This window comes from Xyrauchen texanus, chromosome 46, assembly GCF_025860055.1.
Source record: "Xyrauchen texanus isolate HMW12.3.18 chromosome 46, RBS_HiC_50CHRs, whole genome shotgun sequence".
NCBI lineage: Eukaryota > Metazoa > Chordata > Actinopteri > Cypriniformes > Catostomidae > Xyrauchen > Xyrauchen texanus.
Genome location: NC_068321.1, coordinates 8,447,283 through 8,472,863, shown reverse-complemented (window position 1 = coordinate 8,472,863; position 25,581 = coordinate 8,447,283). Strand labels below are relative to the sequence as shown.

At 36.7% G+C, this 25,581-nt stretch overlaps 1 protein-coding gene across 1 annotated transcript; it reads right to left on the bottom strand.

The window, feature by feature from the left end:
• Positions 1-1,917: 1,917 nt before the first annotated feature.
• LOC127637952 (single Ig IL-1-related receptor-like) lies at positions 1,918-11,866 on the bottom strand. The gene is made up of 9 exons (XM_052119227.1): positions 11,433-11,866; positions 6,776-6,980; positions 6,414-6,541; positions 5,705-5,845; positions 5,434-5,577; positions 4,996-5,098; positions 2,924-3,074; positions 2,605-2,782; positions 1,918-2,326 (listed from the first exon to the last, which is right to left on the bottom strand). The coding sequence occupies exons 1-9, from the start codon at positions 11,488-11,490 to the stop codon at positions 2,154-2,156; spliced, it is 1,281 nt and encodes a 426-aa protein (XP_051975187.1). The 5' UTR covers positions 11,491-11,866; the 3' UTR covers positions 1,918-2,153.
• Between the last annotated feature and the right edge of the window lie 13,715 nt (positions 11,867-25,581).

Sequence of the window (25,581 nt, the reverse complement as noted above, 5' to 3'; positions counted from 1 at the left end):
TGGCGCACTTCATGCGGACTTTCGGTCTCGTGGACTTAAATTGCGCGTGCTCGCTGAGTCTACGAGTCCGTAGGCCGTCCCATTTAGCATTTTAACGCTCTGAAGTGTGCTCAGCAGCGCCCCCTTTGTACCCTTGAAGCGGTCTTCCGCGAAGCCCGCATAGATCCAGGCTTCACGCACTTCAAGTACCCAGGAGTCCTTGCGAAAGGCCAATCAGACAACTGGTGTGAAGAGCGCTTTCGCTCACGGACACAGACAATTGATAACATGGCTGAGAAGAAAATATTTAAGTGAAAGTATCATTATGGTTTTTATGACTGTGTACATTTTACCAGTTGTTACCTACAGTTTATACAAACATTATGGCCATCGACCAGTGGTTGATGTCTCAAACATAGTAATAGCGCGCTGAATAATAGGCTGATCGCATAACGATTGATTATATAGAACCGAATGGCAGGGCTTTACTGAGTCATATGTAAGTGAAGTATGGATATTTAAACCTGTAAATTAAAAACGACATAAAAAAACAAGGTACACATAAAAAATATAAAATACATATATATATATATATATATATATATATATATATATATATATATATATATATATATATATATATATATATATATATATATATAGTATATATATATATATATATATATATATATACATATATATATACATATATATACATGTATATACATATATATATATATATATATAAAGAAAAAGAAAATTAAACAGTAAATCAAATAATAATGACTTAATGCATTAACGACTTTTGACAAGTTATATGTTTATCTACAAAGTCAATAACATTTACTTGCTTACCCTTTCCTCCGTGCATAACATCAGCATTTGTATGCATGAAAAATAATCTTGTCTTCTACGACGTCGGAGCGTATAAATGTGATTTCTCTGCATGGCAAGCCATCTCGCAAACACAATAGTAAAAACAACAACAATAGGCAGCATATTTCCCCGAACCGAACCTGCAGCTCCTGTCCAACAATAACCACGCTTCACGATCGAGTCTGTCCCAAAAATACTTCTCAATGCGCCCTTGTGGACTTGCGCTAGGGGCCCTATAAGTCTGCACTACATGACGTCACCGAAGTGTGGACTCTGAGGAAGTCCACAAGTCCGAAGTGTGCCATTTGGGACAGGGCAATAGACAAATTGAATGATGGTTACGGGAGGAATGTGTCACATCACACAGTGCATCGCCCCCTGCTGCTTATGGGGCTGTGTAGCCTCAGACCAGTCAGAGTGCCCATGATGACCCTTGTCCACCGTTGATAGCACCTGCAATGGGCACAAAAGCATCGGAACTGGACCTTGGAGCAGTGGTAGAAGGTCATCTGGTCTGACGAGTCACGTTGTCTTTTACATCACATGGATGGAATTGTTCTAATGTGTCGTTTACCTGGGGAAGTGATGGCATCAAGATGCACTGTGGGTAGACGACAAGCCAGTGGAGGGAATGTGATGCTCAGGGCAATGTTCTGCTGGGAAACCCTGGGTCTGGCCATTCATGTGGATGTCAATTTGACATGTGCCACCTACCTTAACATCATTGCAGACCAGGTACACCACTTCATGGCAATAGTATTTCCTGACGGCAGTAGCCTCTTTCAGCAGGATAATGCACCCTGCAACACTGCACACATTGTTTGAGAATGTTTTGAGGAACATCATGAAGAATTCAAGGTGTTGCCCCGACCTCCAAAGTCTCCGGATCTCAATTGGATATAGCATCTGTGGGATATCCGATCCACGGTGGCTCCACATCGCAACTTACAGGACTTGAAGAATCTGTTGCTAATGTCTTGGTGCCAGATACCAGAGGATACCCATACAAGTCTTTGTGCGATTCACTCCTTTTAGACAATATTTCTATCCTTTTTTTGCTCAAAACAAATCAAAAAGCAAACCCAACAACATGTTTTATTAAAATATATACAGAACATCAATGCCAGCGACTGCAGATTAAATGTTATTAAACATTTTGCATAAAAGTATTTTCCATGTTCAAAATATAAAATAGCAGATAAACAAAATAATTGCCAGCTAAACACATAAAAAAACGATATTATTGACAAAAAAGTGACCACATGATTTAAGAGTGAAAAAGGGAACAGGATTATATATCAGAAATCGTCCTCTGTAACCAGGCAGTAAAAGTCTGTGCGAGCATCATAGTTCCTAGAGCCGAGGTCAGACACATCGATCTCTGGGGCTCTAGGTTCAGCCGTCGCATCCGGGACAGTAGGAAGAACTGGAGCTCTGGAGGGAAGGGTCTTGTAGATGGGTAAACGCAGACCTACGAGACAAACACATGCTTAATAAATATGATTGTGATGAAATATTGTAAAACACTTGTACATTTCACATGGATCCAAGCAACCTTACCAAGCTCCACTAAATATACTGTATACAAATTGTATAACATATATAGCCCATCCTTAAGTAAAAAAATGCTTTCATCTTCTGAAGTCTAATCCCATACTAATCCAGAACGTTTTTCCATCGCTGGCATGACACTCAATAAAGATGAACTTTATCGGTTCAAGATGTATGTTTATTCAGATCCATTGTTACCCAGGTCTCCTGCAGGATCTGGATCCGGTTTGCAGTCCAGGTAATCAGGCTCCTGCGTGAGCATCGGGTCTTTATCCCCCTGCAGCAAAGTCTGTGGATCACCCACAGATTCACTGTGAAACATCACCTTACGTGGCATTACCAAGGCTAGCTCCTTCCAAAACCCAGAGGAAGGTGTCTGTAAGAAGAAAAGAGAGAAAAAGGTAAGGGGAAGGGAGAAATCGATTGGGTCAGTAGATGGGAAAAACACTTCCAAAACTGGACATTGAAAAAGTAGACAGTCACTATGGCAGTCTCTTGTGCATTGTCAGGTTCTCACCATGGAGTGTGCTCCCCAGGAAAGAGTTTTGAGTTGTGGCTGATGCTCTCTCAGCTGTTGACTGATAGTCGGGTTAATTTCCTTCTGCTGGGATTGAAATAAGATGAAAATGGGCTTCCTAGACAGCTCGATCAATTGCCAGAGACCCTGTCTGAACATTCGGGAAGCATCAAAAGATTAAATTGTTGAAAGTTAACATGACATGGCATTTGCAACATATATAACTTCCATAATGTGGTACATATTTTAGTTAAACAAACTAACTGAGTATTCAGATGGAAATAATGTATTGTATGGAGGGTCCTGTTTTAATCCATTTGAATTTGATTGGATAATGAGGGGTGAAACATGTTAGGCTATGATATTATTGGTTACTATTATTTCAGACATGACAACTAGGGCTGTCACAAATAGGAAATTTGGCTGACGAATAATTGTTAAAAAAATAATTTTGATTATGGCGATTAATTGTCTGTTTTAGAGCTTTCACGATTATGACAATTAATGGTCATACAAATTGTCATACTTCATAAGGTGTACTTCATATATTAATTCATATATAAATTGGAATCATATAATAAAATAGGGATACATCATTTCCTTTAAGGCTTTAAAAACAGTGGTTGAATGGCATAAAACATTATAAATATAAAAATATTTTAAATACTTAAAATACTTTAAATATGTCTCTCTTTTTAGTCAACTTTAGTCTTGATCTATTTTACATATACACTGTTGTGTTTGGAACCCAGCAAACCTAAATAGATAGATTTAATTATATTTAGTGCTGTCAGTCGATTCAAATAATTAATTAATTGCATGATTTTCATAGTTAATCGCAATTAATCTCAGGTTTTGAAAGTGCTGAAAATGGACTCTACACTTCTTTTCCTTTTAAAATCCCTTTTACTTCCTCCTTAGGAAAGAAAAAAAAAACAATATGTAACACTACAATGAATTATTAACATTTTCCAAACAAAGCCTTCCACAGTATAAAGATAGAAATGCACTAAAATGGCACCAATTACAGTAATACTAAACATTTCCCAAAGTCTAAGTGAGAGGTTGACTAAACAAAAGAACTAGTTCACACTGGTTGTCAAATCTGTGTTGTTTTTGTAAGAGATCCATAACTTGATCATTGACATAGAATCGCTGTTATGTGTGTCACTATGTCTGAATTCTCTACTATATTGTTAGCCAAAAACATGTCAATGGAGTATTACGTCCGAATCCTCAGTAGTCATAAAACAGCAAGAAATACCCAGATGACCCACTATTTCCAGTGAGATTCTGAAGTTCGAATCAACTTCCTTTCCCATAATCCCTCAATTTTAATATTTAGTAACTAAAAATGTTAAACACAAAAAGCGCGGTTCATGACATTTCTATATTTGCTAAAAATTCCCATATTTGCTTAGTAAAATGTGATCAGAATTTGAAGTGCACAATAATCGTTGTAATCTAAAAAAAAACAAATCACAGTTAAATCAAATTAACTTGAGCAGATGATTATTTAATTAATGGGAAAGGCCTGACAATAACTTAAAATTTCATATATAAAATAATCTAGATTATTTTCATAGTTAATTGCAATTAATCTCAGATTTTTTTAAACTGCTGAAATTACACTGCTTGCACTACTGCTGCAGAGCAAATACAAAGACTTGCTACTGCTAGAACATACACATCCATTCTGTGTTGAGAATGTAAGACATGATGCTGATCCACAATCAGACATACATTCAATCCCTTTGAAGCAGATTTAAACAAGTGGTACTGGGGAGGAGGACGGATCTTCTTTTTTTTTTTAGAATAACATGCAATGATATACTGTGCACAATAAAACTAAAAACATTTATAATTAAGGTATATCAGGTTAATTTCGATTATATATATATTATATATATATATATATTTGTCTTAAAGTTTACTAAATAAAATCCCTTAAGGTAAGAGCTCACTAAATTACACAGTGTAGCACTCTGAAACTAAACTTAAGTAAACATATGAAGGCAGTGTGGGAGCAATGTAAACAAGTCAAAGTAACATAAATACACAGTAGGTTTTACCTAAAGTTGGTAGTACACCACTCCTGCTCAAGATACGACTGTGAGAGCACCACAATCAACCGTCGACACCGGCTAATGTTCATTAGCAGCTCTGCAGAGGGCTCTGGGGGCATCAAACACAATTAAATTAATGTTTTGGTTTCAAAGAAATGGTCAAAAACTAACAATAGAACTTAGAGTAGAACCCTCATCATTGTTTCTGCTAATGTGATTACTTCCTGGTTTTCTTGGGACCAGAAGCCATGTCTCAGAGGTTACTAGCGCAATGAGCCAATCAGTAGCACCACAGAAAAGGTAAACACATTTTAATTGATGTCAAAATGTCTGATGGGGATGACGCTTGTTGGGTATGAGAATGGGGTCGATTTCAGGGTACATGAACATTCAGAAGCAACAAGTCGATTTCCTGTTTGATCATGTTGGGACATTTATATTTACCAGATCCTGGAAGGATGTTTGTGTCATTCAGGAGGAGCTTGTGACCATACTTGTTCTCCAAGTGAGGTTTCAGGATAAAGTTGACAAACTTCCTGTCATTCTCATTGTTGACATATGAGATGTAGGCATCATAAATTTTGCCATCTGAGAAAGAGCAAAAAAATGAGAGCTTGAAGCATGGAATTAAATGCAAAGTCATGAAAAAAATTACAAATTTTGGAAAAGACTGTTGGCTTTGCAATGGTATTCAACAAACAGTATGTAGACTAACCATTAAGTTCATACTCCCCGTAAATGTCCTTATACCACAGTTTAAAGTTGAGTTGGCACTTGGAATAGACCACTGCTGCGAGAGCGAGTACCACCAACAAGACCACCGATGCCATGACTGCTCCTGTATGGCTAGGGAATTCTTTGGATAAAAAAGGGAAAAAGTTATATTCTTCAGCCCCGACTGACTTTGAGCCGTTCTATGATTTATAGTACTTATAACCATCTAATAATCAACACTGCCATATGCCATTTAGTTTAATACTAACAAAGAACTGCACACAAGAGTCTCAATATATTTCACTACAATGTTTGAGAGGATATCTGAATAATAAAAGAATATCAGGATAAAATAAATATTTAAAAGAATGTTCCAGGTTCAATACTACTAATAGTACTAAGCAGAGGATAAAAATCAGTCAGTCAGTCAGTCAGTTTAAAGTTATATTCATTATTACAACTTTGCTGCCATGGTGAAATAACGATGGCAAACCCTGTAAGCAATTTTATCCCTCTTGATTCTGGCTAATTTGATAATACATTCAGCTACCAGTACGAGTGTAGAACATTTAGCTCCTCTTGACACGTTAAACCATATTTAATGTAGGCAATGACTTTTAATAAAAGCTTACTCATATAAAAGCAAAAAAATAAGTCTACAATTATGTCATATATATATATATATAAAATGAAGGCACTATAATGCTTACTGTATTTTTCTATGTTGAATTGCGCCGTGCTGTTCCTCACCATACAGGAGTAGATGCCAAAATCAGCTTGACTTCTCAAGGTCACTGTTATGTCACTGCTCTCAATTATGTGCCCTTCATCGTTGTACCTGTCAAGTATTCAGATTAACAAATAATTAACACATTGCACAGTACATTTATATAGACTGAATGTTCATTAAAGAATTGCATGGATTTGCATTTGCCAAAATGTGAAGTTTACAACCATAGCACACTGTGTCTTCACTCTAATGGGTTGCATTACTATATGTTGGATAATCAAAACCCTTGAAGTTAAGTGTATACAGTGTTGAGTATTGTAATGCATTACAGTATATACTCACCAGCCTTTTATATTTTGAGGATAGATGGTTTGGTTGGTAAGAGCTGTGCCATCTTTGGTCCACTCCAGATGATCTTCACAGTCTGAATCAGTTTGGTTGAAACCCATGAAGACTGTGCAGGTAAGGACCACGCAGGAGCCAAGTGTCCCCGAAACCGACTGAGTTTGATCATGTTTGAACTCTGGCACACTGTTACAAAGTGGACCTTTGAGAGAGAAGAAAGAAAAATGTTCATTCAGCAGTTATAAGCAACATAGTATCAAGTCGTAAATATTTGCACGACATGCCAAATTCGTAAAAAATCGAACAACTTGGCTTGTACAGACTTTTGGACCAACCAATCAAATACACTTCTCTTGCAGTGCTGGGTAACTAACTCAATTTAAGTAATCCATTACAAATTACTAGTTACTTCACTAAAATTGAATTAGACTACTGATTATTTCATCTAAAACGTAATCACATTATTTTATTTTTAATTTACTTTCTAAATCACTTTCCCTAGAAAAGTTTTTTGTTTACCGCTCAAATTAACAATGTCTATGTTTCCTTCTCATTCATTGTTGCACCCCCTTCATCCTGTCACAGAAACGCTAACAGATGTAAATATTAATTTATATTTTAAATGAATTATACATAATGCTTAAGCGCAAGCAATGTACTTAAAAGTAATTACTTTCATTGAAAGTCAGTAACTGTAATCTGATTACAAGAAATGTAAATGTAATGCGTTACACAATATTTTTTTTACAAAAAAATGATTTGATTACAGTAACTAATTACTTTTTAATCATATGCACCCATCACTTTTCCCTCGAAAAAAAATATTTTTGGAAGTTTTTATCCTTCTGTTACACAACAGTGAATTGCCAATAAAATCATGGTTAGGTTTTGTAATTACATATTTTGTTGGTTTGTTTATATTTTTCTCTATGGGAGTAAACATTATATGTTTTCTTTCGAGGCAACTCGATTTTTAAATTTTGTTGTCTTGTCCTATTCGACCAATGAATTTCAATGAGTTTACCAGTTGTTTGTGATTATTTGATATGGAAATGTATAAATAATTTTAATTCAGATAGATTTTGTTTTGAACGGACATAACTATGTCTTGTAAGTAAATTTTACTCTACACTGTGGGTATTGCTCAATTCTAAGAATGCAGAGAAGGGACTTGTGTTCTTATGAAGACCAGTCTTGCCAAGCTACCTTGGAAGAATGAACTTGGGAGGACGTAGTACGTCTATTGCGAGCTTTGAGATGTGCTGCTATATTCCTGTTGTGCAATTAACCGTCACAGCACATTTGAATCCAGTGAGAGAACTTCTGGCATTATCACTCCAGTGACCGCATTAATATCATCACACCAGTGGGGCAGGACTAGTGATACGTTAAAAGAATAAAGTCTGTAAACACTTGTTTTATTCATGTTTATTACTGTATTCAAATTATGCCCAAAAACAACAAATGTTGATGGAGTATAACAATTCTCACGAACCATCAGATTTTCGCAAGCTTACAATGGGAAACTCTCTAGGAAAAAACAAAACAAAATGATAAATGTCCTTTGTCTGCCACCGTAGAACCAAGATCTTGCCCAAAAGTCACCATTCGATGCATCCTCGATTTCAAGGATATCCGGGTATTTTCCTGCATTCTCTGCACTGGTGTTCTTGAGGATTGGAATCGAACGAGTCCACCAGAACATAAGAACACAAAAGAACGCACATTGAGAAATAGCCATTATCTACTAAAGTACAACATTTTTCAAGTAGAAAATATTTTTTAAGATATTTCCATGACTTTTATGATTTTATAACATTTCTTAAATGTTTTTATTTATTTATTTAACTAGAAAACACCATTTTTAAATTCCCTGATAAGACCAGGTTTTCCCTGACTATTATTACAAGACTGGGTTTCTTTGTAAGCTATCACTACAATGACTAGTACTGAAAGTACTATAAACTACTGGAATTTTTGGTACAATCCACAGAACATCTGTATGACTGCACCTGTATGAGACTTCGACATATCACTTGGCTAAAAACAATGACTTCTTTTTTGGCGTAACCTTGCTTGAGTCTTGTGAAAAATATCTAATCTCAGGGGAGTTGAGTGAAACTCAATTCTGACACACAGGTGAGGCTGTTCTTCATCAGCACTGCTTCACATTCACATATATATATATATATATATATATATATATATATATATATATATATATATAAAAGTATAATAATCATCATCTGCCTGGAGTAGATATACTATTCTATGCAATAAAATGGAAATTGGCTAATGAACTTAATGCTCTGTATGGATAATGGCGTTTTAGCCATCATTCATGAAGAGAGTGCATTTGAAAGCTCTAACAACTTAAAGTCTCAATTATGGACACTAATGTTTAATAAACATCTAGCTGGTCTATTAAATCATCTAGAGAGCACATTACAGACATGGAGTTTGCCTATGCTGTTTTCCATGATCTCTGGAATAATGTTGGGGAACGCCTTTTCACAGTCTCAGACTGACATCCCACACTGACCGTATGATGCATTTGCATACAAAACTGGAAAGCACTTGAGAAAATCACAAGCTCCAATTGAGTTTTTCCATGCCTGACTATAATTGCAGTATCAACTATTTCATGTAAGCTCACTCCTAAACAGCACATAAAAACAACTAGATTGTACTTGGTTTGTATATGCTGATCAGACATTTTCATAGAGTCTAAGTGAGTGGTTCTTGGCCAGAAAATGCTACAAAGTGGACCAGACTTCATGTTGCAAGTCAAAGGCATAGCTATACTTAACTACGGAACTCCTACAAAACCTCAGCTTGGGATAGAGTCTATTAGTAGGTTGTATTACTTCAAGCAACAAACTTTGGAAGGCCAGCAAAGTGAGGTAATCAGGCCAGGTTAGTTGGTAGAAGCTAGTTTGTCCTTTTACAAACACTTTTTTGTGGTGCACTGTTTGTTGAAACATGCTATATGTAGTAAACTGTAGTATAATGTAGTACACTGCAGCATGATCCTTGCTACAGAACATAAAGTGGAAATGGGAAAAATGACCTCCCTAATGAGCTGTTAATAACTAAACCAATGACTCTGCAGGCCAGCATGTTGGCATGAACAATAAGTAGCGAGATAACAGGTACTGTTTTGAATTCAGCTGCAACAGTATAGGGGCTCTTCATGCCCAGATACACTGCCAGAGAATTTCTTCTTCGTTCAGGGGTAAAATGAAGTTCTAAACAGCAAGCAACAGTATACTGCTTGCGAACATTCAGACACTGCACACTTGCATAAAGTATGTTTCTGTCCTCATTGTATTGTTGTGTTCCGAAATGTGTCAGAAAGCAATTCATAATGCAACACAATTATTGAGCATAAACTAGTCATCTGAAGCTTCTTCTATGTAGTCTTGTACAGTATGTTCAGTTTCCTTTTTCAGATCAACTACTTTCATGGCAGAGCAACAGTTTGAAAATAATCTTGCTGAGCAAGTTATATTTAGTCAGACTTTGAACATGTTTATATCTAGCAAGTTGAGTAATAGCATGACATGAGCAACTCTATCGCCCCCTACAGTACTGAGGTTTTTACCACCATAGCACTTCACAAACTAAGAATCACACAGTTGAAATGTTATGGCCAAGCGTTCACAAAATTACATTTGTGTACTTAAGTAGAGTATGTTTCTGTTCCCTAATAGGAAAGTTAGTGCCCAGTAAGCACAAGCAAGTGGACAGATTGCTTTTGGGGGTTTTATTAAGATGAAATGCCAGATCAACTGTATGTCATATCTTTGATATGCAGTCATATCCTGATACATATACGTTTTCAGGCATGAAAACGAGTGCACACATCAATTTGGGGTTGAACTTTATCTTTTCAAATATTTAGAATTCGCATCTATTCAAAGAAGGCAGGAAGAATCCAGAAGTAAGTAGTTCCTGTAGCTCACTGGCACTAAAAATGTCAAGGTCATGGTTTTGAACCCCATCCCTGGGGGACGGGTTGCTATAGCACCAGTCATTAATTGTATGTCTGTATTTGCTAAGTAGGGTTATTTTTCTGCAGCCAACATCCTCATTTAATCATTAAACAGGAGCAGCTGTGTAAAACGGGCTGTTTCCAGGTACAAAGTTTCCATTAGCCTAGAGGTTGAGTTTTGTTATTCATTCTGGTAGACAAACACAGAGCTGAACTAATGCTTGCTATGAACGGTATGAACTGGTAAAAGCAATTTGAAATATGAGAATCTTTAGCAGGTTTAAAGGTGGAAATTACGCATAGTACCTTACTGTAATTTATGTTTTGTGTGTTTTATTGTCTGTAGCCTATGGGTTATTCTATGAAACAGACAATTTTCCATATTTAAATTCATTTTGAAAGTACATTCCAGAAAAAAAAGAAAGACTGTAAACATTATTTCACATAAGGAATGTAAAATACATATAATTACACTATATTGTCAGCTGTTCATGAAGTTATTTACGCATATGTTAATGAAAGACGTCAAAGATTTCATAGAGACTCCGCGCGATGGATTACATTGACCCTCACTTGCGCTAAATGTAATAATAATGTCTGACCAATTCAGTAAAATTAAAACCAAACAGTTAGAAAGATAGGCTACATGATAACCCTTACCTGCAGATTTCGTATAGGCGAGACATGTCAGATAAAGAATCATATGACTCCGCCACATCGCGACTTTGTGATGAATCCTTTCATAAAAAATGGCAGGCAACAGGTTATTTCGTTAAAGTGACACAACAAAGCATTTCATCCGTGAAACAGAAACTGTCGATGTTGCCAGCAGTTCATTCCATTCCTTCTCTCTGACCAGAAATATTAAACGCGGAAGGTGAGCTTCAGAGAATATCGCCTGAAATAACTTGCATAGGCAATAGAGAGGATCATGTGATTCAAAACCTGCTCACCTGCGCGTTTCTGTGAACAGGTAGCCTACGCACAAGCGCGCACGCTTTTACACAGAAGTACAAAACAGCTACATAGCGCAACAGAACAGAACGCAGCGTTGTCGTGATGCGTCATTAAAAGTTTTAAAACGTTAAAACTTTTTTTAATTTGACATGACGTCTTTAAAACACGCGACGCAACAACCAAAGACGTTGCTCTGACGCGAATAGAGCGCAGACGGGACGCAAGAACCATTCAAAATGTCAAATGTAAGGGGCCGTTCACACCGCACATGTAGTTTATTTTTATTGTTTCATGTGAACACAAGCGGTACAAGAACGTCTTTGACCGTTGCGCCGCCACTCGCCGTTTTTAGCGGTTTTTTTAAGACGCCGTGTCAAGGTAAAAAGAAGGTCAACTGTTAAAAACGCGTCTAGCTTTTTGTTTTGTTTTGGTATTGTTGTCTGTGTGAACGGCCCCTAAGGATGTATTGTGGTCTGTATGGTGGACCAAGTCTGTCATTATATATATTTTAAAAAAAGTATGTGTGTGTGTGTGTGTAGCTATATATATATATATATATATATATATAAGCAATATCACATGAGCAAGATTGTGATTGTGAGTGTGATATTGCTTATATTCAACAGTTTAATGATCAAGTAAATCAAAAAAAAAATAAAATAGGAAAAACTGAGCACAGTCATAAAAATGTATTTGTGCATGGAATTACTATATTACATAATCTATCAAAATCTGCTGTTGCTGGTTCAAAACAAATGATGCATCCAAGCCTTCGTTAGTAATTCAAAAATGTCACTTCAGAAATAGTATCACGGCTTGTGCAGTTTCGATTAAGTTATTGGGTAAACAAGGATGGTTGGATGTGTGTGTGTGTGTGTGTGTGTATGAGAGAGAGAGAGAGAGAGAGAGAGAGAGAGAGAGAGATGGAGCTTGTGTGATCACCTGTTGCCACACCCAAGCAGAGATGCTGTCTGCTTTCTGAAGATCAGCTTCCTCAGTGGAAAAATAGCCGTTCAAGCGGGGATATTCCTCTCTATTTCACAGTAGCTGGTGCACAAGAGTCATCCCCTATATAGCACTTTAGTTTAATATGACAGACACAAGTGGAGTGATACACAGAGTGAAGCGCACAAGTGCTGATGGTGTTAGACCATCAGTGTTAATGGAATGTCTCTCATCCAATCAGATTCGAGGACCAGAACTATCCTATCTGTTGTACATATATATATATATATATATATATATATATATATATATATATATATATATATATATATATATATGGGGTGCCAGCTGCTCACTAATGGATGATTGCTGACAAAATGCTTGTTTCAGAAACACCAAGGGCTCCAACTGGCCACAACATGGAATATGTATTTCCAATGGCCATTTCCATTAAGTAATTAACTTGTCTTGTGTACTAATATATTTGTACTATTATATATATTCATAGAGCTTACTGTTTGTGCATTTATCTGCATATGTTGAGACAGAATAATGAAGCAGGAGCAAGCACAAGTTCATGTCCACTCAGCTTTTCCTCACTCAGTGCATGGTCTTAGCCAATAGCTTCATATGAACTAAGGAATGTCATCTTCGTCCAAAAATCACTAGCTTTCTTCCTCCATTCATGCGGCCTGTTCTGAACAAACTGCTTTGCCAATGCCAATGTTGATTGTGTTCACAAAGGCATGATGTGTATAACAATGATTCAAATGCAGACCTTTGGAATGTGTGTATCATGCAGCTTCATAAATTAATATATTAAAAGAAATGAATTATGCATACCTAAGGGCATAATTATTTTCATAAATTGGAATTCATATTTTTGTCAAATATTTTCATAACATTTTAGAATTCCAGAAGTGTGTACTTAAGAAGCTGTAAGAGATTATGCAGGAGGTCAAGTGCATTGGGAGTGCAGAACCCAGTGATTCAAGTTATCATTTCAGAAGAATGGAGAAGATGGAGGAAGTGGATATCATGAGGAGCAACTTCAAAATAATGAAGAGAGACAAGTTCTGATAAAATATAATTTATTTACCAGTTTGGTTATTCTTTTCTTTCAAAAATTAGCTTAGCACATGGGACACTTAGCATCACTTAGGTAGTGTGTCATTTATTTAATTTGGGTTCTTTAGAAGTATTTATTCTATACAGACCTGAAAACATGTGTTATAAGCGTATGTTTTGCGTGTTTGTTTCCATTTGTTTTTCTTTTAATTTATTAGTCTGCGCATAAAGTTAAATCCTGTTGGCTTCTGGATCTATAACACGTTTGTAATTGGATTCTATGCCTTACTTTCTTTTTGCTCACCAGATAAAAACAGCATTTACCTGCCGTTGGAGACTGGACAGCTCACGCTCCATTTCACAGGTATATCACGAGCCCTCACTTTGTCTGTCATTCAACTCGCTCGGTATGGGTATTGAGCGAGTCTCCACTTTCTTTATCACCTGTGGTGACAGTTCTTTGACTGGTTTGGTTGCCTTCCTCTCAATTAACTGTTAAGTGTAGACTAGGTAGGGCTCTGGCTAACGCGATATTGTTGATTGTGGCTGCTGTAGCTGGCATCTCATGACTGTTTTTGCTCTATATCTCGCATATGAACATGTTTATATATAATTTATTAAAAAGTTTTTTATCTTCCTCACTCTCATCCTTGGCATTCATGTCATGGAAATCCAACTATTGCCATCCACGTTTAGACTCTGAGACATATGAACTCTGTTGTGAACTCGGAATCCTCCAAAGGCCACATTAAATCCATCGCTCCAGTCTGTCTATCGTTCATCACCCACAGCAATTCCATCTATCTGGACAAAAAGACAGTGTTGTAAAACTGTTGCATTGGCAAGGTGCTCAAATTCACTTTCTCTGAGGCATTTAACTAAAGATGATCAATACTCCACATCAAAACACTTCAAACACTTCGTCAGGATTTGGCACTATTGAGCGGTCGCTCTCTAATGGACAAAGCGTCAATTCTCAATGAACGCATCACTGATAAAAAACTAGATGCTACTGTTAACTGAAACCTGGCAAACACCTAATTACTTTCTACAACGAAATTTGCTTACTCCCATGGATACAAATATTGACCTCACAGGAAGGGGGGTGGACTAGCTGTTGTTTGTCAAGATGGCATGAGAGTGGTTTTGACAAAATTTCATAATGTCATGCCTTTTGAATATCTGGCTCTCAAGATTGTTGGTGAAACTCTGCTAATTGTGTTGTTGATTTATTGACCTCCAAATTATCAACCTCACTTCTTCTCTGAACTTGGTGAAATACTCACTCTTGCCTATGCTATGTCTCCTCATGTTATCCTGCTTGGTTATTTCAATATCAAATATGTTCAAATACATCTGAACTCATGAATGTTCTTGAATGCTTCAATTTAACACAGCATGTGAATTGTTCTACCCATGGTCATATACTTGACTTAGTTTGTACATGAGGTCTTAATAATGTTTCTACAACTGCCACAACCAGTTCACCGGTTGTCCTTCCTTGGACCACGTTTGGTAGGTACTATCCACTCTATACCAGAAACATCCCACAAGACCTGCTGTTTTGGAGATGCTCTGCCCAGTCGTCAAGCCATCACAATTTGGCCCTTGTCAAAGTCACTCAGATCCTTACACTTGCCCATTTTTCCTCCTTCCAACACATGAAATTCAAGAACTGTTCACTTGCTGCCTAATATATCCCAGCCCTTGATAGGTGCCATTGTAACAAGATAATAAATGTTATTGACCTGTCCGTGGTTTTAATGTTGTGAATGATCAGTGTATGTATATGTAAATATATACAGTTGGGGCCAAAAATATTGGCACCTTTGGTAAATATGAGCATCGAAGTCTGCAAAAATAAAATCTGCATTGTTTATCCTTTTGATCTTTCATTCAAAACAAATCAAAAAAATGTAACCTTTAATTGAAGTAAAACAATTGAAACAGGGGAAATATCTCATTAGTAAATAAATATTTTTCTCCAAAATGCATTGGCCATAATTATTGGCCCCATTTTATTCAATAATTTTTGCATCATCCCATTGCCAAAATAACAGCTCTGAGTCTTCTCTTATAATGCATAATGAGGTTGGAGAACACCTGGCAACGGATCTGAGACCATTTCTCTATACAGAATCTCTCCAGATCCTTCAAATTCAGAGGTCCATGTTGGTGGAATGTCCTCTTCAGTTCACCCAACAAATATTCAAAGGGGTTCAGGTTAGGGGACTGGTATGGCTATTGCATAACATTGATTTTGTTGTCAATGAGCCATTTTTGTGTTGATTTTGATGTTTGTTTTGGATCATTGACCTGCTGGAAGATCCAACCAGGGCCCCATTGTAAGCTTTCTGGCAGAGGCAGCCAGGTTTTGAAATTTTATCTGTTGGTATTTGATAGTCCGTGATGCCATGTATCCGAACAAGATGTCCAGGACCTCTGGCATAAAAACAGCCCCACAACTTTAAAGATCCAGCACTACATTTAACCATTGACATTGGGTACTTCTTCATCTCTGTATGGGCCTGTAAGGGGATTAAGGTGGGCAAGGAGGAGGCGAGAACCGTCTTGTCAATATAAATTATAATTTGATGAAAACGTAAACCAAAAGTACAAACATAAACACACACATGATGGACATGCCCGTAATTCTCTCTCTCTCTCGAACCATCGTCACCGGCCGCCTTTATCCCTCGCGAGCCCCATCAGGCCAATAGGGGACCGGGCGTGCAACATTCTAGCCCGGCCCCGCCCCAATCCGCTCCACAGTGCCAAACCCATCTCTGGTGTTTGCTGCCAAAAAGCTCTTTTATAGTTTCATCTGACGATAGAACCCAGTCGCATTTGATTTTCCAGTAGTGCCTGGCAAACTGAAGACGCTTGAGTTTGTTGTTGGATTAGAGCAGAGGCTTTTTTTCTGGAAACCCCCACAAACAACTTGTGGTGATGTAGGTGATGTCTGATATATTTTGTTTTTGAGAGTTTCTGACCCCAAGAGCCATCTAATTTCTGCAATTATCGAGCTGTGATCCTTGGAGATTCTTTGGCCAATTGAACCATCCTCCTCACTGTTCATTAGATAATTCTAAACATCTCCAGTTGATTGGAACTCGTTAATTATTGCCCTGATGGTGGAAATGGGCATTTTCAATGCTTTGGCTATTTTCTTATAGCCACTTCTCATTTTGTGAAGCTCAAAAATCTTTTGTCACACATCAGAACTACTGTATATTCTTTAGTCTAACCCACTGTGATTTATGATTAAGGGAATTTGGCCTGTGTGTTACCTCATATTTATACTCCTGTGAAACAGGAAGTCATGGCTGAACAATTTCATGTTCCTTGTCATGCAGGTGTACTAAAAAATTTAAAATATGAATGGAAATATAGTTCAGATATATTTTACTCATAAGAATTTCTAGGGGTGCCAATAATTGTGGCCAATGTGTTTTGGAGAAAAATATTTATTTAATAATGAGATATTTCCCCTCTTTCAATCACAAGGATATTTTACAATTTCTAAATGCACATCCACACTTAACTGTGGCTATATCTCAAGTCTGTAGAGTCGCATTTAATTTAACATTGATGTTACTGTGGCCTCCACGTTTCACTCTGAAGCACTCTGAGCTCGATTACGTTGTCTGAAGTAGAAAACACACCCCCACATTACCATATGGACAAAGAAATTTTAAAATAAATAAATGTGGGGAAAAAATAAATGTGGAAATATACAAATGTGGAATTAAATAAATGAATAAATAAATTGGGGAATAAATAGACGTGGAAATAAATAGATGTGGAAATAAATGTGGAAATAAATAAATGTATACATAAATTGGGGAATAAATAGATGTATAAATAAATTGAGGAATAAATAGATGTATAAATAAATTGGGGAATATATAGATGTGGAAATAAATGTGGAAATAAATAAATGTATAAATAAATTGAGGAATAAATAGATGTATAAATAAATTGAGGAATAAATAGATGTATAAATAAATTGGGGAATATATAGATGTGGAAATAAATGTGGAAATAAATAAATGTATAAATAAATTGGGGAATAAATAGATGTATAAATAAATTGGGGAATATATAGATGTGGAAATAAATGTGGAAATAAATAAATGTATAAATAAATTGAGGAATAAATAGATGTATAAATAAATTGAGGAATAAATAGATGTATAAATAAATTGGGGAATATATAGATGTGGAAATAAATGTGGAAATAAATAAATGTATAAATAAATTGGGGAATAAATAGATGTATAAATAAATTGGGGAATATATAGATGTGGAAATAAATGTGGAAATAAATAAATGTATAAATAAATTGGGGAATAAATAGATGTATAAATAAATTGGGGAATATATAGATGTGGAAATAAATGTGGAAATAAATAAATGTATAAATAAATTGAGGAATAAATAAATGTATAAATAAATTGAGGAATATATAGATGTGGAAATAAATGTGGAAATAAATAAATGTATAAATAAATTGAGGAATATATAGATGTGGAAATAAATGTGGAAATAAATAAATGTATAAATAAATTGAGGAATAAATAAATGTATAAATAAATTGGGGAATATATAGATGTGGAAATAAATGTGGAAATAAATAAATGTATAAATAAATTGAGGAATAAATAGATGTATAAATAAATTGGGGAATATATAGATGTGGAAATAAATAAATGTATAAATAAATTGGGGAATATATAGATGTGGAAATCAATTTGGAAATAAATAAATGTATAAATAAATTGGGGAATAAATAGATGTGGAAATCAATTTGGAAATAAATAAATGTATAAATAAATTGGGGAATAAATAGATGTGGAAATAAATCATGTGGAAATAAATAAATGTATAAATAAACTGGGGAATAAATAGATGTGGAAATAAATGTGGAAATAAATAAATGTATAAATAAATTGGGGAATAAATAGATGTGGAAATCAATTTGGAAATAAATAAATGTATAAATAAATTGGGGAATAAATAGATGTATAAATAAATTGGGGAATATATAGATGTGGAAATCAATTTGGAAATAAATAAATGTATAAATAAATAGATGTGGAAATAAATCATGTGGAAATAAATAAATGCATAACTAAGTAAATACAAATATAAATACTCACTTATGCAAATTATTTACTTATTTGTAATATTGATAGACTCCAAAGTATGGTCTGTGAGTGTTTCAAAATATAGTGGAGGTTTGAAATGTATTTATAACAGAAGAAATAAAAGTTCTTTTGACTGATTTTCCATGGATTAAGACAAATAATTAAGACAATACAAAAAATCTAATCAAATCAAATTATTATGCCTTCCAAAATAATTTATGTAACTTCAGAAACGTTTTTATGTGCATGCCCACCCTCTGCTGGTGTGTGTTGACATTACATGTCAAGCAGTGACTGCATAGTGACTTGCTTCATTTTAAACTTTTAACTAGGTTTATTCCATTACATCATGGAATATTTGTATTTTTAAAATTAATTCACTCATTTATCAAAGCAGGACTATTTAAGATAATGGCAAAACTGCCAAAATATTTTTGGAAATGGTGGGAGGGAAATGTTGACTAATGACAGCATCACAAATATACACTTTCCCTTATGCTGCACACAGGTATTGTGAGGAAATGTACAAAGGACATAAAGAAGGCTCTATACTCGGATACTGTAGGAGACCTTGGGTCTCATTGAGGACACTGAGGGGCTTAGTTTTCAGTCACTATTGCAAACTACATGAACGTTTGGGTGGAAATGCTGTTCAATTAAAGGCAGTGTTCCCCAGGAGGCTGGATCATAAAGGACCTGAATGACCTGCTGAACCAGAAAAAGAGGGCTGGAGAGACCTGACTGAAATGAGAGCAGGCAATGCCAGCAAACAGCTTTGAGATAAAAAAGAAAATGCTGCTGGGACATAATAATTGAGTGCAAACTTCATTAAGAAAGTGAGAATGAGATGAGAATGGCAGTCTTTTCAGGAATACAAAATATTCTTAACATTCTTTAAGGTGCATTCAGTAATTTGGGGCTAATTTAAAAAGTTTAATTTTAAAGTCACATATTATCAAATTAATTGTGCTATTGTGAAGAGTGATCTGAGTGGTGTACACCCACATGAGATTAAGACTGTACTCATAATAGTTTTCTATAAAAAGTGTTTTTATTATACACGGTGTGGTTTGCCCCATTCAATGTGTTTCGCCATTTTGAAATGACATGGTATCACTAAAGTTGAAGAAAATCCTTGTGCTCATTGGCTGCCGCCTATCAGATAGGCTTGTTAGTTTGATGATGCGAAGAGCGAGAAGAACACATTAGAACATAGGCCTACTTAGCTGTACTGCCAAAGAAGCAAAAAAGGTCAGAAGCAAGAAGACAGAAAGGAAAAAATGAAGAGTAAACATCAGTACGGCATACACAAGGTGGAAAGATTTGATTATGGAGAAAAACCTGAGTAGTGATACCGCCGATGTTGCTTCTTTTTTGTTGGACAGGTGAGGATTTATCAATTGTTTAGACCACTCTCTAAAGTAGTATCAGTGGAATTTACAGAAAAGTTTCCTTCAAACATTTTTTAATGACATGTGTAGTAAACATATGTTAGTAATGGATCGTTTTCAGCGGCGTTTATAACCGCAACTGGAAAGCAACGTGAATCTTCTTTTCTTTGTTATCAAAGCTATAGTAAGAGGGCCCATCTACCTAGGTAATAACTGTCTGAAATAACGTGAAATGTAGACTGTTTCTCCAAAAGTTTATTGATATGAGGGACAATAATAATCTGTCCTTAACTGTAGAAGTCTGTTCACTTGATTTCTGACGTTTGTTTTTAGGCAAAGCAATTATATTAGTAGTAATAAATAACTTTAGTCATAAAATAATAAGAAAAGAGAAGTTAAGAAGAATTGTATTCTTTGTTTTGTGACTGCTCGCTAATTTTAAATTTTTCAGTTGTAAAGGGATTCAATGGAAAGGAGGCGAGAACCGGCTTGATAATATAAATCATATTTTTAATGATAAACTTAAACACACGCACACACACGACGGACATGTCCGTAAACTATCTCTCTCTCGTTCACATTCCTCCCTCGTTCTCTCAGGCTGTGGAGCCCCCGGCCTGACGTACACCCCCCCCCGGGGGAGGGCGTGCTTTAAGCCTAGTCTGCTGGCAGGTCATCCCAATCTACCTGGACGAGGGAGGGGACAAGGGGAGGGAAACAGAAATAATTAAGATGGGGGGTACTTCCTGTAACAGTGTAGTACCCCCCCAAAAAACACAAATTTAAACAAGAGGCAAAAGGCCAACACAGAGTGAGTGAGAGAGAGTGCGAGAGAGGAGGAGAGATAATAATAATAATAATAAATATAGCTGCAAGCAGCAATGCGGATTCCTCCTCAAAATGGCAAATCATTTCAAATTGATCAGTAGAGGGTTGGGGTTAAACCCTCTCAATGGATGAATCCAAAAACATGTATTTCTGTCTGAATCCTAAACGAAACATTTTCAGTCTACAGGAAAATCCATCATACCTTATGGATCCTTGAGGCGTTTTGTTCCCAATGAGAAATGAGGCATGTACACCAAGATTCAAAAGAATTGGTTAAATGGCGTGGAAATGGTATCACTTTGAAAATATTTTTTGAGGGCGTGGCCTGTAAGCGCCTCCTATGGGCAAATGTGGGTCATTCTTGGTTTGTGGGTTCCTGTTGGCCTGTAGTATCAATGTACATAATTAGAAAATATTTGACCAGAAAATGGGACTTTTGGGAATTACCAGTAGCGCCCCTAGGGGTGAATGTTGGCCATTCTTGGTTTGAGGGTTCCTGTTGACCTGTAGTACAATGTACCAAATTAGAACATTTTTGACCATAAAATGGGAATTTCAAGTGGCCTCTAGTGCCCCCTAAGGGCGAATGTTAGCCATTCTTTGTTTGTGGGTTCCTGTTGGCCAGTAGTATCAATGTACCATATTAGAAAATTTTTGACCAGAAAAAGAAATTTTGGGAGTGGCCTGTAAGCCCCCTAATGGCGAATGTGGGCCATACTTGGTTTGTGGGTTTCTGTTGGCCTGTAGTATCAATGTACCAAATTATATCTTTTTGACCAGAAAATGGGAATTTCAGCTTGGCCTCTAAGCCACCTAGTGGTGAATGTCGGTCATTCTTGGTTTTTGGATTACTTTTGGCCTGTACTATTAATGTACCAAATTAGAACATTTTTGACCAGAAAATGGGAATTTCGGCATGGCCTGTAGTGCCCCCTAAGGCGAATGTTAGCCATTCTTGGTTTGAGGGTTCCTGTTGACCTGCAGTATCAATGTACCAAATTAGAGCGTTTTTGACCAGAAAGCGAAATTTTGGAGTAGCCTGTAAGCGCCCCTAAGGGCGAATGTGGGCCACACTTGGTATGTGGGTTCCTGTTGGCCTGTAGTATCAAAGTACCAAATTAGAAAATTTTTGACCAGAAAATGGGAATTTTGGCTTGTCCTGTAGTGCCCCCTAGTGGCGAATGTCGGTCATTCTTGGTTTGTGGATTCCTGTTGGCCTGTACTATTCTTGTACCGAATTAGAACATTTTTGACCAGAAAATGGGAATTTTGGCTTGTCCTGTAGTGCCCCTAGTGGCGTATGTCGGTCATTCTTGGTTTGTGGATTCCTGTTGGCCTGTACTATTAATTTACCAAATTAGAACATTTTTGACCAGAAAATGGGAATTTTGGCATGGCCATTCTTTGCACAGTACTTCAGAGTGATGTCATCTTTAAGCATGTTAGGTTTGAAAAACCATCAGTCAAAATTACATTTGATTTATTGACACGTATATATTGTTAAAATTTGGACATTTACATAAACACGCCCCTTTCAGCCATTTTGTATCGTATTCATTTTTCCTAAGTAACGTTTTCAAGGATGTCCATTCTACACATGTGTACCAAATTTCAAGTCAATTGGAGCTACGGTTCAGGAGAAGAAGAGTTTTGTAGGTTTTATGCAAATTTTCAACGTACGGAAAAATCCATCATGGCGGAAGTTATGGGTTCTTGAGGCTTTTTGTTCCCCATGAAGAATGAGGCATGTACACCAAATTTCAGAAGATTTGGACAAATGGCGTGGAAATTGTATCACTTTGAATTTTGTTTTTTTGGGCGTGGCCTGTAGCGCCACCTATGGGCGAATGTGGGCCATTCTTGGTTTGGGGGTACCCGTTGGCATGGAGTATCAATGTGCCAATTTAGAAAATTTTTGACCAGTGACTTTTTGAGCTATTGGGGCTCAAGGAGAAGAAGAATAATAATAATAATAATAATAATAATAATAATAATAAATATAGCTGCAAGCAGCAATGCGGATTCCTCCTCAAAATGGCAAATCATTTAAAATTGATCAGTAGAGGGTTGGGGTTAAACCCTCTCAATGGATGAATCCAAAAACCACGTATTTCTGTCTGAATCCTAAACGAAACATTTTCAGTGTACAGAAAAATCCATCAATACAGACCTTATGGATCCTTGAGGCTTTTTTGTTCACAATGAGAAATGAGGCATGTACACCAAGTTTCAGAAGAATTCGTTAAATGGCGTGGAAATGGTATCACTTTGAAAATATTTTTTTGGGATGTGGCCTGTAGTGCCTCCTATGGGCGAATGTGGGTCATTCTTGGTTTGTGGGTTCCTGTTGGCCTGTAGTATCAATGTACATAATTAGAAAATATTTGACCAGAAAATGGGACTTTTGGGAATTACCTGTAGCGCCCCCTAGGGGTGAATGTTGGCCATTCTTGGTTTGAGGGTTCCTGTTGACCTGTAGTATCAATGTACCAAATTAGAACATTTTTGACCATAAAATGGGAATTTCGGCGTGGCCTCTAGTGCCCCCTAGGGGCGAATGTTGGCCATTCTTTGTTTGTGGGTTCCTGTTGGCCAGTAGTATCAATGTACCATATTAGAAAATTTTTGACCAGAAAACGAAATTTTGGGAGTGGCCTGTAGCGCCCCTAATGGCGAATGTGGGCCATACTTGGTTTGTGGGTTCCTGTTGGCCTGTAGTATCAATGTACCAAATTATAACTTTTTGACCAGAAAATGGGAATTTCGGCTTGGCCTCTAGCGCCACCTAGTGGTGAATGTCAGTCATTCTTGGTTTGTGGATTCCTTTTGGCCTGTACTATTAATGTACCAAATTAGAACATTTTTGACCAGAAAATGGGAATTTCGGCATGGCCTGTAGTGCTCCCTAGGGCTGAATGTTGGCCATTCTTGGTTTGAGGGTTCCTGTTGACCTGCAGTATCAATGTACCAAATTAGAACGTTTTTGACCAGAAAACGAAATTTTGGAGTAGCCTGTAGCGCCCCTAAGGGCTGAATGTGGGCCACACTTGGTATGTGGGTTCCTGTTGGCCTGTAGTATCAAAGTACCAAATTAGAAAATTTTTGACCAGAAAATGGGAATTTTGGCTTGTCCTGTAGTGCCCCTAGTGGCTGAATGTCGGTCATTCTTGGTTTGTGGATTCCTGTTGGCCTGTACTATTCTTGTACCGAATTAGAACATTTTTGACCAGAAAATGGGAATTTTGGCTTGTCCTGTAGTGCCCCCTAGTGGCGTATGTCGGTCATTCTTGGTTTGTGGATTCCTGTTGGCCTGTACTATTAATTTACCAAATTAGAACATTTTTGACCAGAAAATGGGAATTTTGGCATGGCCATTCTTTGCACAGTACTTCAGAGTGATGTCATCTTTAAGCATGTTAGGTTTGAAAAACCATCAGTCAAAATTACATTTGATTTATTGACACGTATATATTGTTAAAATTTGGACATTTACATAAACACTCCTTTCAGCCATTTTGTATCGTGATTCATTTTTCCTAAGTAACGCTTTCAAGGATGTCCATTCTACACATGTGTACCAAATTTCAAGTCAATTGGAGCTACGGTTCAGGAGAAGAAGAGTTTTGTAGGTTTTCGCAAATTTTCAACGTACGGGAAAATCCATCATGGCGGAAGTTATGGGTTCTTGAGGCTTTTTGTTCCCCATGAGGAATGAGGCATGTACACCAAATTTCAGAAGATTTGGACAAATGGCATGGAAATTGTATCACTTTGAATTTTGTTTTTTGGGCGTGGCCTGTAGCGCCACCTATGGGCGAATGTGGGCCATTCTTGGTTTGGGGGTACCCGCTGGCATGGAGTATCAATGTGCCAATTTAGAAAATTTTTGACCAGTGACTTTTTGAGCTATTGGGGCTCAAGGAGAAGAAGTAATAATAATAATAATAAATATAGCTGCAAGCAGCAATGCGGATTCCTCCTCAAAATGGCAAATCATTTAAAATTGATCAGTAGATGGTTGGGGATAAACCCTCCCAATTAAGGAATTCAAAAAACATGTCTTTGTCTGAATCCTAAACTAAACATTTTCAATGTACAGGAAAATCCATACCGACCTTATGGATCCTTGAGGCTTTTTTGTTCCCAATGAGAAATGAGGCATGTACACCAAGTTTCAGAAGAATTGGACAAATGGCGTGGAAATGGTATCACTTTGAAAATATTTTTTGGGGCGTGGCCTGTAGCACCACCTATGGTCGAATGTGGGCCATTCTTGGTTTGTGGGTTCCTGTTGGCCTGTAGTATCAATGTACAAAATTAGAAAATATTTGACCAGAAAATGGGAATTTTGAGTGGCCTGTAGCGCTCCTAGGGGCTGAATGTGGGCCATTCTTGGTTTGTGGGTTCCTTTTGGCCTGTAGAATCAATGTACCAAATTAGAAAATGTTTGACCAGAAAATGGGACTTTTG